At 38.3% G+C, this 12669-nt stretch overlaps 1 protein-coding gene across 1 annotated transcript; it reads left to right on the top strand.

Moving 5' to 3' along the window:
- The first annotated feature begins 670 nt into the window (after positions 1–670).
- Positions 671–12036, top strand: TGIF1 (TGFB induced factor homeobox 1). The gene is made up of 3 exons (XM_075213359.1): positions 671–1258; positions 7732–7958; positions 10595–12036. The coding sequence occupies exons 1-3, from the start codon at positions 1243–1245 to the stop codon at positions 11168–11170; spliced, it is 819 nt and encodes a 272-aa protein (XP_075069460.1). The 5' UTR covers positions 671–1242; the 3' UTR covers positions 11171–12036.
- Positions 12037–12669: the final 633 nt, after the last annotated feature.

Raw genomic sequence — 12669 nt, 5'->3', positions numbered from 1 at the left:
AGTTAAAGCGTTACTGATACTGCAGCCTGTCAACAAGTAGTACGTGATGTATTTCACAACATTGAGAGCTGAAATCAGGACGTCAAATGCATGAACCAGAGAAGGAAGCAGCTGAATCTAATAAACAACTCGCATGAATGCTTCCCCTAAACACATGTGCGGTGCGAATCACACAGTCTGCACTGTCACACAAGCCCCAACCTGAAAACCGTTTTTATTCTCTTTGTCTATGGGACTGGACTGAGTCATAGGTCTGCTAATCCAGCCTGTGGGAATCGCACTGGAATCCTTGATCAACATAATCATTCTGAGTGCATTACAGAAGTTTGTCCTGTGCTGACTCCCACTTCCCTGAGACAGCTGGATATGTATTTTTAGGTTACATAAGCAATCACGTATTTGTGCCTTGAAGCTCTTTGACTCATCTCCAAAAATGTAGTGTTTTCATTTAATTCCACTGTTGTCAGTGGTCCTAGCACCAAAGGGTTAATCACCCGGGTAAAGTTGCCTACTCGTCCTTTTCTCAGCAGTGTGAGAGATGGTGGCGCGGAGGGAGCAGGGAGAGGGGTTGAGTCATCCCGTAGCAACAGGAGACAGAGGAGAGAGGCAGCTGTCAAAAGAGAAAGAATTAAAGAGGGAAAAAAAAAATCAGGAGCCGCCTCTGCAGTTTAATGATCAAACGGCTGTCTGGGAAAGAAAGAAAATAACAGGAAGCAGCTAAATGACTGAAGCTCCCCCTGCAGCCTATGCGGTGTCACAAGCCCAGTCTGTCTGGGAGCGAGAAAAGGGGGGAATCCAGGAGGGTTTTTTCTTTTTTTCTTTTTTCAATGTCTCCTCCCCCTGTGTGTGTCTGACAGTCACTGGGAGGGTGTGAGAGCAGAGATCCTTCTTACAAACCATTACTCATTAGTGTAAGGGGTGGGAGAGGATTATACTAACATCTACCTCTCTCTTTCTTAACCTTAACTGCCTCAGTGTCAGAGCAGACAGAAACAGGAGTGGAAGGGGATCGGCACATTGGAGGGACCCTAGAGGGGGGGAACAAGGAACTTTGAGTCAGGCAGTAAAGAAGTGGAAAGTGAACAAAGCCCCAACTGATTTTGTTCAGGACATCCCAGGACACGGCGCCTTGTTCAGGAACAGACATCTGATAACGCTGCTGCTTCATCATTCCGCTAAGGAAGTCAGAGGGGATTTAAACGATCATTCTCTGAGCTGTGAAACTACGGTACCGATCTGAAGATGAAAGCTAAGAAAGGTAGGTTGGGGGGAGGCAGAAGGAAAGTTCTCTGTGCCAGGTGAACTGGTCCAGATCATGTACAAAGTGTCTGTATAAAGGAGCTCTGAGGCGCCGATTCAGTTGCAGAGAGCACAGCAGAGTTGCTGTCTGGACGTTTGTTTTCCCCCATGCTACTGGCACGCTGTCAAACTGAGCGTGTTCAACCATTGCCTGTGTCTCAGAGCCTGGAGTGTACTTACCTACATCCCTGTATACAGCAGAACTAACCCAGCTAAGCTCCCATCTCACCACTGATATCATTCCCTAAACAATCCATGTTCAGACGTTCGCTGTTTGTTTGTTGACATGTGTCTTCCATGTGTCATGTGAGCTGATGTTTTGTTCTTCACCTGAGCTGCATGGAACCTAATTCGAGTTACCTAGTAATGGTTAATGAGTCTTTAGGTTGTACTTTTTGCAAACTTGGACGTCGTTTTGAGCACTTTGAGTTGCCTGTTGATTTGTAGGTTAGCAAGTTTGTTTGTTTGTTTTTTTATTTCACACATGGGTTTTGATTTATTTATTCCTACAAATTTAAAACAATGTTTTGCCAAAGTCTGTTGTGATCACGTCATTGTGTATCTTGGTAAAGTCAGGACTCAGCACTCAGGTCTGGACTGCACACAAAGGAAAAGTAGAGCATGGCTCAGACTCACTTCTGGAACAAAGAAACTTTCTGCACGAGGGAGGTCACTGCAACCACATGTCCTCTGGGCAGGCAGCAAAGTACTATAGATGTTGTAGTATTAACATTTAAATTACTTGGTAGGACTTATTGTTGCTTTTTTTGTCAATTAAACTCTACATATTCGTGTATTTAAGCCCACAAGTCTCACCAAGCTTCAGCGTTCTAAGTTAGCTGGGAAAGTCTTTGTTTGGACACCAGACTTACATTCCTGAGGGATGGGGGTAAAAAACTTTTTTAAGGACGACAATTTTGCTGATTCTGGGTTTTTTTCAACTACTTTCCTAAAAGTTGGACGAAGTTGTAACCCAGAGACTCGGAGTTCTGGAAACTCCTCAGCCCAGAACATCATTTCCATCTTAACAAGTTCCAATTCCTTTGTTCCTCACAAGCACCATGTGCTCCTCACTGACATTGTGTAGCATAGGACACTTGTAGCTGCTTACACGGACGTGGATCTGCGTGGATACCTGAAATCTCTGGGCACAGAGGATGTCATGGAATATATAGCATTTACTTAAATAGATTTATAAACCATTTTAAAGGTCACAAGAACTTTGTTACAGTTGTGACCATTTCACACGTTTTCCTGTCTGACAGAATGTTATGAGCCTTTAGGAAATGCAAAGTTGAGGAACTTTTTTTTTTTTAAGTTGCAGACAAAAAGAGCTGACTGTAATGTGCCATGTGAGTGGGATTGTGTGTGCTCAGCATTGTTCACATAGAAGACAGCAGGGCACGTTGGAAGAAGAGGAACAGGGTGACAGGGAGGGGCAGTGCTGCTGACAGGTCAGGATGTGACAAAGTGCTTGCAGATGCCTGAAACTTTTCAAGCAGTTGAAACAAAAGACATGTTACCCATCCCCCCAGCACTTGGACATGTCTGGAGCTTTTGTTGGGATTGTTGGAAGGAGAAGGGATCATTTAGCTGCTTCAGTTGTGCGTTTGTAATGAGTTTAGTTGCAATCAGATGGACACTTTCTAAGCAAATCTGTGCAGTAACTTCATCAGTGACAATTTCAGTATTTCAATGACAGTTTTTTGTCAACTTGAAGGAATGTTGGTAAAAGTTAGGTGTAATCCGTGGACGTACGAAGGCACCATTATCAAGCTGTTGCTATAGGTCCCTGAAGGGGAACTTAAGAATTTGTTATTTTGGAAAGTCCCTTAGATTCCTGTTTGTGAAGAGCTGTCTATTGGCCAACTGCACATTGGCAGATAACCTGCCTAGTATTAATTCTGACACATTGATGACTCCTCTGGTGTGATAAACAGCGAGGTCATGTTGTATGACTGGTGTAATGTTTGCAAGTTTACCTTTACACGTTTTATATATATATATATATATATATATATATATATATATATATATATATAATAATATATATATATATATATATTATATATATTATATTGACTGCTTCTACCTTGCACACATCACTGACTAGTGTGTTTGAGCATGTTACTTATTGCCTCTTGTGAGCTACCTTTGTTTAGTGTTAATAATAATTAACACTTACTAAGTCCTGTATTGTTTATATCATTTTTGTTTTTAGAACACATGACAAATGTGTGAATAGTTGCTGTTCATTATGTTATGTTGTTCCTTACCCACAAAAACCACATGGTTTTTTTTTTTTGTTTTTTTTTTTAGTTTTACCACTTTTCACCCCCACTATAAACAGTAATTTGTGATCTGTTTTTGACACCTTTTTAATCTTGATGACCCTTTTAGTTTAAAAGGTCATATAGGATATTGTGTTTGAAGCTGTTATGTAAAATATCACCTTCTCCACATTCAGTATGGAGAAAGGCAGGATCGGTGTTGTAACTCTGATGTTTCATTATAACCCTGCAATCTTTTCATGTGAGAATTTATTTTCTATATGTATGATTTATCTAGGAAATCATGATTATATTATGTCTATGCACTGCATAGCATGTTTTGATCTCATTTTAAAAAACGACTGCCCTATATTCTAAATATCCACTTCTGAAAAGGTGCAAAAGTAACAAAATACTTTCCAACTGGCTTCATAACTTTGGTCAATTTCTTGTTTTTCAACTGGCCCCAAGTAACCTGAAATGCTTATAGGTGGCTTCGACTAGACCAAGTAACAATGAAAAATGACACATGTTGCTCAAGCTCATTTGCTTGCAGTACAGTATTTACTTACTCACCAGATAAGAAGTATGACTACTTGTGTTTTTGGTCTGTGCTGTTTCCTGTTGTGATAGACAGACACAATGCACTTGTTCTTTTTTATATATGTTTATATATCCTTGTGCCGTTTCAAAGTTTGGCAGGTTTCCTGAATGTGGGTATTTGATGAAGGTTACTACAACATTTACAGTGCAATACTTAAACTGGCAGTCGCTTCGCCCCAACCGTGGGCAGCAGGAACTCTGTCAGATTAGGCCATATGCGTATATATGTGTATGACCAAGTTAATGAAAAAGTGAAGTGAAAAATATGACTGTTCAACCCTTGAATTGAGTCATCTAGTTCTGACAGCGCTCTATTAGAGCAGTAAAAGATGACTGCATCTACTGTCAATCCCATTCAACATTTGATGGCTTCCTGTCAGATTATATTGGGATTGGCAGCCATTTTGTACATATACACATTCATTTGGTCTAAAACTGCATAATTGACCATCCAAATTGTAGCGCATTTGAAAACCTGAAATCAGAATTACACTTTCAGTTTCAGCATTTATCTTGGATGTGCGGAACTGTTTTAGCCTGGAACAAAGAATTGTCCATGTTCAATGTTATGCCTCCAAAAATCTCCATAGTCTTTTGTATGAGAAATTTTTTTTTCCCTTTTTAATTTGTTCAAATAAAACTTGACACAGGTAGATGTAGTAATAATAAATGCATGACCCTCTTGTAAATACTTGGGCAGTACTGACCCATACCATTAAACAAGACCTGAATGTTTTCTGTTTATATGACTTGTTATTTTAAACAGTGCAGTAAGCAGTCTTCAGGTTTCTGTTTTGCAAAAATATTGAGCCATCCTTCAGCCCTGTGTCAGTAAAAGAAAATGACATAACTATTGAACAAGGACACTAGGAAAAATGGAAAAATATTATGCTAACCCATGGCAATTGCTTATTTAAAGTATAGTTCCATTTTATTCTTTAAAGCAAGTGGCTTTAATTAAATATGTATCTATAGCCGATCAAACATGGTACCAATGAGCCTTAGGGGTAAATTTACTAAACTGCAGATTTGAAAAAGTGGTGATGTTGCCTATAGCAACTAATCAGAACCTAACTCATTTTGTAGAATGTACTAAATAATTGTTATCTAGAATCTGGTTGCTATAGGCAACATCTCCACTTTTTCAAACCTGCAGTTTAGTAAATATACCCCTTAGTCTAGAAGATCTGGGGGTATATTTCCTAAACTGCGGGTTTTAAATAGTGGAGACTTTGCAGTTGGCAACCAATCAGATTCTAGCTATCACTTACTTAGTACATTCTACAAAATGATAGTTAGTCTGGTTGCTATTGGCAACATATCCACTTTTTCAAACCCGCAGTTAAGTGAATATACCCCCTAGCATGTTTTCGGTGGGCTGTGTGGATTATAGTTTTCTGTCACAATCATTGTACATAGATAATTGTTGTAAGGGACATGGAGTGTATTGCAGGGATTGCATGAAGACATTCCTACTACATATTGGCTGTCATCTGTGTCAGTAGTTTGGAGGAGATTCAATTCTAAAAAAGAATCGGCGCAATGTGTCTCCAGAATGGTCGCGAGACACCTTACGCAGATTTTTTGCTCGCACTCCATAGAGGTACGAGCAAAAGTGAGCTGATATTTTTCCCGTATAAACGGTAAAAACGCACAGCCGCCATGTTCTGAGGAACATCGTGGCCAATTGGATTCCCCCTGAGTCTCATTATAGAACTTTATTATTTACTAAAGTGGACCAACCCTACATTATGGAAATCACATCACTATTTAGGGGGTTTACTCCCAGAATAATCTATATTTTGGCTACAAAAAGGAAAAAGGATTCTGTAGCGGAAGCACTCCTATAGTCCACTGTTATGTTTCAGTTGCAACACAGAGTATATTTCCATGTATTTGGTGTGTTCTCCTTTCCCATGATGGACAGTTTAAAGCTGAATTATGATCAATTGGTTTTTAAAATTGTGATGGTGAAACGGACATAATTAGAATTCAATATTATAATGATAGTTATGACAGCTTGATTCTGTAGTATTAAACATGATGAAGTTGAATACAAAAGATCTGAATACTTCTTAGTCCTTTTACCTCACAAAATTTTAGGATTCAATTGGTATTTACTGAATAAAAATAAACTTGTGACTTTTGCCATTTAACTATATCCTGAGTGTTAGTAGAAGTTTTTTTTTTGTTTTTTTTTTTTTAAGTATTTCTGCTGATTAAAGCTGGGTACACACTACACAGTTTTCATCCAATAATCGGCTAAATCAGCCGACATACGACCGCTCATTCAAAAGTCGGGTCAGTGTGTGTAGTGACACGATGGTCGAAAGTCTGCCCAAATGGACGATTGTCGCCTCATTTGGTTGGTCGTACCGTTTAATATTTTCGTTCCAATCTCGTTTCCGCTGTGTAGTGTGTATAAACTTCCGACCGATCCACAACAGTGAGTACGAAATTACAGTCATTGCTCACGACAACATGGCTGTAAAAAGTCGCTAAAGGGACGTCCGCTCTTCCCTTTATCGTCCTAAACAAGGCTAGAGTGTATGCAGTTCATGGACCGAGCGATCGGACCATCGGTCGCATGTAAAAATCGCACGGCATAAAAAGTTGGTCGAAATTTCTGTAGTGTGTACCCAGCTTTAGGTAGCATAGTGTTTTGTGATTGTAAAGCTGGGCACAGAGGGAACAGTTCTTAATGTTTTAGAATGAAAGATTGGCATTGTATTCTTAATTTATGACACACATGATGCATTTGTAGAAACTATCAGATTCAGATGAATGATTGCTTCCTATATTAAAACATTGTCACATGACTACAATACAAATACTTCAAAGAGCTGCAATTCGACCCCTTCAGGTTAAAAAATTCCCACCGTTCCTGATTTGTATCAATCAATTAAGAACTTTACATGTGATATTATGTAATATATTGTTATTTTTCTAAAAAAGAAAAAAGATTGGATGTTCAGATCGGATTTTACTATGTATCTCCATATTATGGATCTGTTATGGAGACAGTGTGTCTGTCACATATCTGAGACCGTTTCATTCAGATACACAATGGATGTCTAAGAAACCCTGGTGATTGATTAGTGTCAATACTTGAAAAGAAAACCTTGTCTAAAATGAATAGCATTGTGCTGCGTCAGAATAAGGTGGGGGTGTAGAAGAACAATATAATGAAACATGGAAGAGCTACTAGCAGGACTGCCAGGTACATAAATAGAATAGTTTCAGACAAAGATATCTTGGATAAACCTGTCTGTTCGCCTAACGGACAGAATTCACAACCCCCAGGCTTCATTGTAGATTCTTAATGCTGGAGAATGAAAACACCAATAAGAGAAGAAGAAGGCTGCTATCTAACCCCCCCTTCCTGTATTTTTGGTAATTCCAATTTTTTTTTTAAGAGTTGATTGTAATTCAGAGAACCCAATTCTGTCATTTTACTTGTGTGAACATATTACATTGTGTATTCCCTTAAAAGATTAAGTGGACGGCTTACAACCACATATCTAGTAACCACCTAATGATGACATGTTTTTTGTCCTAGGTTTAGTTCCTCTATCAGGCAGTGAGACGGAGGATGATGATGGTATGGATATTCCGCTGGATCTCTCCTCTACTGCTGGCTCAGGGAAAAGAAGGAGACGTGGAAACCTACCTAAGGAGTCAGTCCAAATCTTGCGAGACTGGCTGTATGAACATCGCTATAACGCCTACCCCTCTGAACAAGAGAAAGCTCTCCTGTCTCGGCAAACGCATCTCTCCACACTACAAGTATGTCAAAGTCCTATAAGATTCCTGTTGCTATGAAACAGAGCACCGACAAGACTTTTTACATTTCATTATATAAACCGCTTGACATGGTTTAAAGCAGTTACAAACAGTTGGATACGATAGTTGATACTGTATGTGTATACTACTAAATTAATGTGGGGGTATACCTTTTTGCTGACTTGATCGCAGTAACTAGTATTTCTTCTATGTAAAATGGATATTTACAGGAAAAATGTCAGAAAGTTGTACTTTAAATGTAGATTCCAGCCAGGATGCCTCTTCAAATCACTTAAAAAGCTGCTTCTTTTTTTCTTCATTCCACGTTTGTGCCATTTTATAAAACACCCCCCCCCCCCTTCTGTTTTCATAGCTATGCTTGTTCTGCTTCTGCCAAACATACTCTGCAAGGATTGTATTTTAGAAACATACAGCCTGTACATACTTTACACAATTCCTCATATACAAAGTATACTTTGGTAGAGCTGTCAGAATTAGTGTCCTTTGGGTAGAACAATTCTCTTCTTTCCTGTAGCTCACAACCTCCCCAGGAAATACCATATCCTCTTGTTTGACACACTTTTCTAACTAGGATCTGACCAGTAAACATGTAGTTGTAGAATGGGATAGTGCTTCTCCCATAAGCAGGTCATGTGAAGGTTTACTTGGCTTACTTTTTCTTCTTCCCCTTTATGTCTCTGCTAGTAAATGTTTATTTCCCTAGTAAGCTTACCTGTGCTGGCAAAATGATGTATATATAGGCCTGTGTCATGAAGTAATTTTTGGTGCTTCATTATAATGTTACTGTTGAAGGTCCACATTTTTTCCTGGCTAGAATATAACATTCAAACATCGCTATGTGGCATCATCGTCATGATCATCATCATCATTTATTTATATAGCGCCACTGATTCCGCAGTGCTGTACAGAGAACTCATTCACATCAGTCCCTGCCCCATAGGAGCTTACAGTCTAAATTCCCTAACACACACAGACAGAGAGAGAGAGAGAAAAAGAGACTAGGGTCAATTTTAATAGCAGCCATTTAATCTACTAGTATGTTTTTGGAGTGTGGGAGGAAACTGGAGCACCAGGAGGAAACCCACGCAAACACAGGGAGAACATACAAACTCCACACAGATAAGGCCATGATTGGGAATTGAACTCATGACCCCAGCGCTGTGAGGCAGAAGTGCTAACCACTTAGCCACCTTGCTGGAATTAACCTTAATACATAGAGTATTTGTAGACTCCAGCCTCTTATACACCCTCATCAGAAGCATGCAGGCTTTTATTTGCAGTGTAAGGGTTAACGTGGAGATAGGAGTGAGGCAACTGAAGACATTCCTGGTAGCACATTAAGTTCAGCAGCCCTAGTGAGTCACTGCCCTCTCTGCTAGGATACAAACAGCATCTTGTTTCAAAAGAGAAACTTCTCACCATTAGCCTAAGGTATGGGAAATGACATGTAAGAAACATTTTAAAAAATTAAATTCTTCAGCTGCTTCTAAAATGTGATCTTCTCCATGCTTTATGACATAGGCTCCTTGTGTCTATCAGTCCAGCAACTAGTTCTTTTGTGTTAAGAGAAACTTGTTTTCTTCAAAAGTATAATGTAACAACTGGGATCTGCTTGTTGGTCTGTTCTTAGTCAGAGAGAGTTTGCAAAACTATTGAATCCTTAACATATTGCCAAAGCCTATGACATAGGTAAGAGGAGCTGTCGATCCTGACACTGCTGTATTACACACACATATTTAAAGATCAGCTGTCGTCCACAGAAAATGCAGGCGGACGTTTTGTAGGCGGCTTCAATTTTGATTACCAATTCGCTAGGACCAAGTGACATAAATGTGTGCCGTATTGATGTCACTAGTTCCTAATAAAGTAATAGGCTGCCATCTCATGAGTACTGGGTTCAGGATAGAAATCGGTTGCCTTCATTGTGTATAGGCTTAAAGTACACTTTAAATCAATGAAGTCGGCCCTATGTAAGGCTACAAACTCCTGCTTAAATCGCTGATGGACTTTTGCTGAAAATACATTTCTGTTGTAATAATTTTTTATAATATTATAGCAAAAATATATAAATATTGCTGGTTGTCAGTAATTTATCAAATTGTCACAAATATTTAATAGGGTTGGCAACCGTGCACACAAAGAGCTTCATTGATATGCTTGAGATGTTCCCCCTTCATTTTTGCCATGCTTTTAGTTAATATTTTGATTTTATGTGTAGGTATTTGTATATTAATAATGTAATGTACACGTTTTACAAGTGGAGAATTTTTTTCTAAGTTATAGTGGGTTATTTCCCCAAGTGCATACTTTTGATTGGGTGTAACTCTCCTAAACATATGGGGATGTGTTTAATAATCCAGATGCTATATGAGTGGATAAGAATTAATACAGCACATCCCAACCCAGAATTACAACAGCGATTGGGCAGCCTTCCCAAAATAAAGCATCCCAGGATGCTTAGATGTGAATAGTTGTTCAGTAACAGCTCTATTCTCAAATAATTCCCTTTTTTTTTTTTTTTATTACTTATTAAATATCATGTTTGAGGGTTTTTTTTTGTGCTATAGTTTAACACGAACGGGATGTAAAGTTAAAGTATTATATTATTTATTTTGTAGGTTTGTAACTGGTTCATCAATGCACGACGCAGACTTTTGCCCGATATGCTAAGAAAAGATGGGAAGGACCCTAATCAGTTCACCATTTCTCGAAAAGGAGCCAAAATCACTGACGTGATCCAGATGGATTCTCCAACAGGGGCAAAGCCCTATATTCCCACTATAGACGAAAACTCTTTTCATTTTAGTACAACGGGATCTAACCAGAACTCAGGGAAGTTACTGGCCTCTCAATTGTCTTCTCAGCAATCTCTGCTGGCTCGCCCGTCAGTGATCTGTCATACCACTGTAACATCACTAAATGATGCTCCTTTCAACTTCACCCATGTGTTGAATGCTGGACAAATCCCAGGCCAGCAGCAAACGGAGGCAAACACCCTAACAGAGACCTCGCTTGTATGCCACGAAGACACTATTAAACCAGGACAAAATACAACTGCACAGAGCGGACTATTCAACACTCCTCCACCTACCCCACCAGATCACAATCAGGATTTCAGTGGCTTCCAGTTGTTGGTTGATGTTGCTCTCAAACAAGCTGCAGAGATGGAGCTGCAGTCAAAACTGATGTCCTAACTTTTCTCAACTTGTCAAAAGTGTTCAGAACATTTCTTTTGAACTGCCCAGGTTGATATCAGACAGTTTGCATTATTTGATACATACCTTTTTTTTTTTTTCCTTTCCTATTCGTGTTATTTGCACACGGGATTGTCAAAGTGAAGCTTTCTTGACACAGAGGTCTTACCCCTTTCAACTTAGGACTGTTTTTTTGTTACTTTTTTTTTCATCTTCTTGGCCCTTATAAATATAAACTGTGATTACAGCCTTTGACTTGCGAAGTTCTCCGTTGCCATCTAAGGATTTAAGTTCAAAAAGTTGCCATTGGCTCATTCAAACTTTTTTTTTTAGTAATTTAAAACAAAACTCAGGGGTGAAGGAGAACTGATAACGAGTGTTTGTGTAATTGTATATATTATATAATTGCACCTACATAATGACTATACTGTATATTTCATTCCAATGTTTCTAAAGATGGAGCTACTGTAGAAACAACATGCTTTATGTTTCTTGGTAGATTTTGCTTAAATGTGAGAAATTTCCCAAGATTGTGACTTTTTTTTTTTTTTTTTATTATTATCATTTTTGGTACCTTTCAAACTGTGCAATATTTAGAAAGAAACATACCCTTTTTTATCATTCCAGAGCAGCAGAAGATGCTTGCATACTTTCTACCACATTTTTTTTCCACTCACCCAATATATAATAAAATATTTTGTTTAATGTAAGAATATGTGTTTCTGTTACCTGGGAATGGCATTAGAATACCATGTAACTGGATACTGTTCCCACCTGGAATATTAACTGCTATGTAAAGATTTGTTTCTTTGACATGTATTATTTTTTTGTATGTTTTTTTGTAATATAGAAAATAACAAATCAAAGTGTAGTGTGTTTTTATTTTACGGTAGTAAAGAAAATGTATTGTTTGCAGAATATGGCAGTCACATTATTACACATCTATTATTATTTTTTTCTTTCTACTTTACTGTGGAAAACGGTGGTCTCTAGAAGCAGCGCTAATCAGATTGTTTTCTAGTACAAAATAGAGAATATATCCAAATATAAGATCCAAAAGAATGTAATTTAGCGGTATCCCGTATAGATAATATTTAAATAAAATCTATATAGGGCGAAAATGACAAAGATCATCAAATTGGCTTAAGGATCAAGAAGAATTGTTAATTAAAATTTTAATAAAACTATGATTAGTACATCTACAATAAAGGAGAAAAATAAACAAACATTAACCTGTTATAAACACAGATGTAATAAAATATCAGTCTGCCCGATTAGGAACTAAAGTCCCATATGATAAATTTACCACTAGCTGAAATACACTGAACAAACAGGAGGCTTATCTACTTGGCAATAAGATCTCACAGTTCACCGTGGTGTTTCCCCCAAATTGCAAGCAAGAGAGTGTGATGAAGACTAGAAATAGTGTGAATAATGTAAGTGGCCAACATACTGCTTGTTGTGGTAAAATTCTCAGGTTGTCTTAACTGACGCGTTTC

Source organism: Mixophyes fleayi, chromosome 5 (genome assembly GCF_038048845.1).
Source record: "Mixophyes fleayi isolate aMixFle1 chromosome 5, aMixFle1.hap1, whole genome shotgun sequence".
In the NCBI taxonomy this organism is placed as follows: Eukaryota; Metazoa; Chordata; class Amphibia; order Anura; family Limnodynastidae; genus Mixophyes; species Mixophyes fleayi.
The sequence above is the reverse complement of the archived record's forward strand: the minus strand, read 5'-3'. Positions and strand labels throughout refer to the sequence as shown.

Excerpts from the sequence above, each read along its gene's own strand:
- TGIF1 (XM_075213359.1), top strand. Across the intron at positions 7,959-10,594 it reads CGCATCTCTCCACACTACAA|GTTTGTAACTGGTTCATCAA; the intron begins GTATGTCAAAGT and ends TTTATTTTGTAG.